This window comes from Haliaeetus albicilla, chromosome Z (genome assembly GCF_947461875.1).
Source record: "Haliaeetus albicilla chromosome Z, bHalAlb1.1, whole genome shotgun sequence".
Lineage (NCBI taxonomy): Eukaryota > Metazoa > Chordata > Aves > Accipitriformes > Accipitridae > Haliaeetus > Haliaeetus albicilla.
The window spans coordinates 39,302,881-39,309,020 of record NC_091516.1 but is presented as its reverse complement, the minus strand read 5'-3'; the positions used below and the strand labels follow the sequence as shown (position 1 = coordinate 39,309,020).

Genomic DNA, 6,140 nt, shown 5'->3' with positions numbered 1-6,140 from the left:
GTGGCCTTGTTAGCAAAGCTGCAAGCCCCTGTGTCTCAAATGGTTTTCTGCTGGTCAGATTCCTCCTTTGAACTTGCTTGTTTCAAAGGCTTTTCTATTTGTTTTATGTGATTTACACAGAACATTGTGCAGTGAATGATCTGTCAAGAAATAGCAATAAACAGATGCTGCCACTCTATATGGTGTTTCATTGTTAATGGTTTTAATTAAAATATTTGCTTTAAATCCATGGACACATAGATCGTGTATGTCACACTTCAGTCTGGATGTCTTCAATAGTTTCTTGAGTTACCAGTTCCTCAGTATTTTGAAAGATGAAGGGCCAGCAGTGCTAATCTTTGTGTACCTCCAACTATATTGGAACAATTTACAGCAACTGAAGGTCAGCTCCAGAGCTTCTGTGTGTCTCAGAGTATTCGTGCCATATTGCAGCTACATGGATGGGATAATATGCAAGTTTATGAACAGGTAGGATACAGAAATTGGCAAAATGGTTGGAAGTAAGATTCTACTCAGCAAACTGGGATGTGATTTCCTACAGTCTCTTTGGCTGTGACTACTCACCAACATACAAGTCTTTCATGGTAAGAACATAAACTTATGGGTGTTGATACAAAATGCAATTTATATTGTACATGGTAATAGAGAGGGGGCAGTTTAAACAACAGAACAAAGCCAAATTTAATTGTAAATATGTCATTCCTAGAGGTGCAGATCTTAAGGCCTTTGTTTCTGTTAGTCCTATTGTTCTCAAAGTAAGAGGCTTTAAACTGTGAGCCCTAAGGAAATCCTTTTAAGTACAGCAATTTTCGATTAAAGTCAACTTTGAAACAAATGAAATGCTGAAAGGACAGAAAGACCAATCAAAGGCACTTTGAACAAGTTTAACTGTTCAGAGTCCTGAAAATTTGTATCTTTCATATGAATGTGTAGATAGCTCTATCATCTAATTAATCCAATGACATTTTAACTTCAAAAATCTTAGTGGCTTGACCAGAAAAGTTACCTTTTTGTGACATTTGACCAGGCCCTATGCTCATATTTCAGCTACTAGGCTGCAGGTGGGCACTTGAAACTCTTTGAAGGCTACTAAGGCTTCAGATGTACCAAGGACTAACCTGTCAGTTTAATGCCACTAGTGATTTGCTCTGTTTCTTTATTTCTTTATAAACTTAGTATCTGAGACTGTAAGCACCACCTCAGGGAGAGATATAATTGAACTACCTAATGGATGTGTGCACACTGACAAGGAGAAATTATAATAACAACCTGACGTGGATAGAGTGATGTGTAACTGTGTACTCATTAAACAAAGGATTAGACACATCTGCAGGGGACCCATTACAGAAAATAATTGAAGGGGGCACCTCTGCCTTAAAAAAAAAATAATCAGGGCTAGTCATTTAAGTGAAGGATAATCTGTTTGTTCTATCAGTTATGATTTTATCTGAGATGTGGGGAAAAAAAAAAGAAGCAGGTCTGCATGTAGAGGAATCTTGGTTATGTCAACAAATTTTTGAACAATCGTGAGGCTTTTCCACCCATGGTATAACCTGGCCTAGCTTTTAGTAGTTGGAATAAGATGAAAAGGAACACATTCAGGTTGTGTTGTTATTATTAGTATTATCTGGTTTCTACCACCTTCCTTGTTATGATCTGTATTTTTTATTTATTCGTTTTGGCTGCATGGATACCTTTGTGCTGAAATAGGGATACCTATAGTGTGCATCACACTCATGCTTTCGTCTCTTGCCTCTTGGGATCTGCACTAGAGGTGGATCCTTGAGCAGAAATCTCCCTCATGCTATGGGGAAAGGCCTTTTTTGCTCTCTTTGCCGCTCCCCGGCACCTTCTTCCAGGCTCCTGTTCTCCCTGTCAGTCTTTGATAAGTACCACTGAGGCAGGATGGAATTCAGGGAGGCTGGAGGAACTCTTGCAAGGAGTGCGGAGGTTCTCATGGGAGAAAATACAGTTCAAAGGTTGCCATGTACAGTCTTTATAGTCTCCTTGGTAGGGAATATTTCCAGTTGGAAAGAGTGTCTGGTGCCCAGTGCCCCCAGAGCTCTGCTCACACAACAGATGGTGACAGGCAGGGAGGAAGATGTGGGGCTAGGGAACTCCTTTTCACCAGTTGCTCCAAGTCAATGACCAGAGATCAGGATGGTGCAAGCCCACATGGCTGTCACCAAGGTGTTTCTAAGCCTAATTACTTGTGTCTATAGATACACCCTATTAATGTCTTCAGCTAGTTACCTTCTCCTTCAAGTACCCATGTGCTTGTATCCCTGGGGATACTTAAGCATCATTTTGTCACAAAGGAAATGGTTAATGATCTCATTTAAGTTTTAGCTTGCAAAATAAGTGGTTCAAAGAGGGCAAAGGATGTGTTTATGCCAGGTATTGATCTTTTCTGTGGAGACAAACTGCTGCCCCAAAAATTTGCAATCATTCAGTATAATGAGCACACCCAGAAGGCTGCCTGGAAGCCCAAAACCTCGGAAATACATTCCTTTCAGCTTTGCAATGTAGTCTTAGTATTTTACTGCATATAATCTATAGCATAAAAATTAGGATTCAGAGTGTGAAAAGCTGCAAATTGTAAAATAATCAGACATCTCACCTGTTCCTAAAATCAGTCAATACTGCTCACTGGTATGAAAATAAGTAGCTAACTCTTCTCTGTATTATCCCACTTAGCTGCCTACTCTGATCCCAAAAGGAAAATAATGAACTGCATTTCCTTATCACAGAGTCAATAATTACATGTATCTTTTTGAAGTCAAGTTTCTTCAAAACTGAAATGATACTGTGCACAGAATCCTTCATCTATTCTAAGTTTGACATTTAAACCAGCATATCAAAAGTTATCTTTCTTGACAGTCACAGATTTTCCATCTCCTGCATTTTCTCCCATGGTTGCTAACTGTATTCCGATAATACCTAGAAAAGTGTCAGGAAAACCTTTCCTAAAACATTCTGATCTGTGAGAGCAAGCATAGTTACTGTATTGTGTGATTGCAGTTTTAGGAAAGACTGTTAAGTGTGTATAATATGTGAATAGCTGAGGGCGTATACTTAAATAACATTAAAACCCATGACATAATGTGTGTGCTGAAAAGCTTTCTGAAGTCAGAATACCAGAGGTCTTTTAAAAGGGGGCATTGCTACCTTTGGCCTTCACTGTAGCATCACTGCCACAGTGGTACAGCCTGTTTCTTGTTTTTATAACAAGATTATTTTTCACCAGAATTCGTTATTTCCTTCACCAGGTATCACCCCCCCCCCCCAAAAAAAAAAAACAAAAAACTGTCAGCTTTATTAAACCAGTTGTTCCTAAAGTTTTAGCTCTCTCTATTAGGCAGTCCTCTGCATTTTTTTTATCAGCTGGTAGCTGAGATACTCTTGCAAAAGACTGGAAGTTAACATTTTTTATCTTTCTATCCTTTCCATCATAAATGAAAGTAGGCAGTAATAACCATGCAGTTCCAATATTTTTGTTGCTTTAATATTTTCTCTATTTTGTTTAAGGTACAGTTTTTAGAATAATGCTGGCAATATTCCAGTATGACTATGCTTTCTTAATCCACTTATACCTATTAACTATTGTTACTGACGGATGCTTATAAATCATTACTGACCCCAGTCCAGTGATGGAGTGGTTATAATCATGTGAAAGTTTCATCTGTGCATGCTATACACTGCCTTGTGTTCTTCTATTTCTTTTCCTTCCTATAACCATTAACACGTTCAGCTGAGGCACTGTTGTCCTTCCACCAGTTTTGAAGCCTTTCTTTTGCTGAGAACACTTTACAGGAAATTTCAGTGGTGATGATAACCAGGCCTAAGCTGTGGCGTCCAGCAGTGCTTCCCTCCCGCTGGAAGGAAAATCTGGTGTGCAAGGGAGGAGGAAGTAATTGTAGGCAGACACCCAGACAGACAGTCAAGGGAGCAGATATGCCAGGCAGGCAGTAGCACAGCATATGCTCTGCTGTCTAGAAACAGCCAAGTTCAGTCCCAAATCCTGGTAATTCTCTTGGTGTGGCAGAGCTGGTGACATAAAAAACATTTTCTTGTTAACTGTGTTTGTAAGCCTGATTATGATTTTGAGTAAGAGGAAACATTTGCCCTTGAGCTAAATCACTCCTTGACTTACTTCAGGCTGCCTTCCTAAATATTCTCTCATTTGAAACACAAATTATTTATGCCTTTCCTTCATAAATGCTGCAGTGTTACAGGCACTGAATGGTTGCAGCCTTCCATTGTGGGAACACACTCATATTATTGGCTTGCAGTGGATCCTGGTCCATCCCACCCCAAAACATTTTTGGTCATTGTGTGCAAAACCATAACTACATTTGTTTTTCAAATGCCTCTCCCCCAACTTAGAGAAGCATCAACTGCAGTTTGTTTGTCCTGCAGTGAGGCATGCAATTTGCAATTTCTGTGGGCTACCCACTGGAGCAGTGTGATTAAACCTCTCATTGTCCCCCTTGCAGGAAAGAAATGTTCTACCCCAGTCCAAATGATACGGTAGACAGGGAGAGGTTACTGCCAGCTCAGGGTCTAGTGACATTTAGTACTGGTGGCTGGATTCTGCACTGCCGACAGAACAGTAGAGGATTTCTAAAATGTCTCTTACATATGATGCAGAGGCAAGCAGACCTGCTGTCAAGTTCTTTTCCATCTCACTTTTCTCCATTAGGAGAAAATTGTATTGAAGTACACAGAGAAAAGAGGTATTCACAGTTAACATTGCTTCCCCCTTGCCCTACAGATAGCAAAGTGCATCTAAATGGCTTCTATTCTGACCTCAGCAAACTTATGATGAAAAGAAGGCGGCTGTGGGATTATTCATTTCATCTTCCCTGGATGATGGATGGAGAGATATTCACTGCCACTTTTGTGCCATCTGGGAACATGACACCAAATTCTAGCATGACCCTGGAACAGAAAACAACATTTGCCTTTGTGATTTTATTATTTATTTTCTTGGGAATCCTTATTGTTCGCTGCTTCCGAATTCTCCTCGACCCCTACCGCAGTATGCCAACATCAACCTGGGCTGATGGACTTGATGGACTGGAGAAAGTCCAGTTTGACTATGCTTTTGCTTAGAGTCTGAGAAGTATGGAGGCTTATTTAGCACTCTGATAAAGAAAGAAAAATGATGGAATGTCTATTTTGTTTCTGGTTTACATTTTTTTTCAAATATTGTAGGAGTTGCAACATACAAATATGCACACAATGAATTTGATTTTAATTAAATACCAAAGCAAGTTGGATTTTTGAAAGTAGATCACTGAATCTCCTCATTGGGAAAAAGATAAAGGTTGCATTAGCAGAAATTTTCTTCAGAATGCATTGGAACAATATGTAGTGTATGTGATCTCTTATAACCAGCTAAGAGACGCTAGAGCATGTCTTCTCTTGCATAGCTGTTTTATCATTAACAAGAGTCTGTGGAGGAAGGTGTCTTACAAATGAGGTAACAATGTGTTTTTATGACCTGCATGTAGTAAATTAGCTTTCAAAGCTCCACAAGACTCTTCTGACTCTATCTCCCATGCTTTGAAGACAAGTGTGGAAGTTTCCCATACCGTAAGATGAGATTGAAAGAGCTAGAAAACTTCAGAAGAAAAGAATTCCTCCATGTTTTCCCAGGTATTCAATAAGATGATCTTTCTTAGTATTAAGCAGTGATTAAGCTACGTAATACTAAAAAAATCACTGACTGTAACCTTTTTTGTGAATAAGGTATATAATGATTTTGGCCTACCTTTGTCTTTTCGTGCCAAAACTGTTTTCTATGAAGATAGATTTTTGCATTGCTCTTACAACAGCTTACGCAAATAAATTTCAGTCTTGCATGTATTTCAAAACCTGCATTTCCATCATTCACTCAGTCTGTATATTGGGATTGGGTGTGTAAGTCACACTGCATTGTTTTTGTTTCCTAATTCGATGACTGAAACATTGGTGCTAAGAATCAATAAATAACCACCATCCTCTTCACCTATAAATGTTTTTGAATGTATTTGTACAAAGAAAACCCATTCGTAGAAATCAATATAAACAAAAAACTATCTGCATGATTGATCAGGGAAAGAAAGATTTGCAAGATTGCATAAAATTTGGTAGAA

General features: G+C 39.0%; 1 protein-coding gene across 1 annotated transcript; it reads left to right on the top strand.

Moving 5' to 3' along the window:
• The first annotated feature begins 4,342 nt into the window (after positions 1 to 4,342).
• On the top strand, positions 4,343 to 5,872 carry CTXN3 (cortexin 3). Its single transcript, XM_069775891.1, has one exon. The coding sequence runs from the start codon at positions 4,504 to 4,506 to the stop codon at positions 5,113 to 5,115; it is 612 nt and encodes a 203-aa protein (XP_069631992.1). The 5' UTR covers positions 4,343 to 4,503; the 3' UTR covers positions 5,116 to 5,872.
• The last annotated feature ends 268 nt before the right edge of the window (positions 5,873 to 6,140 follow it).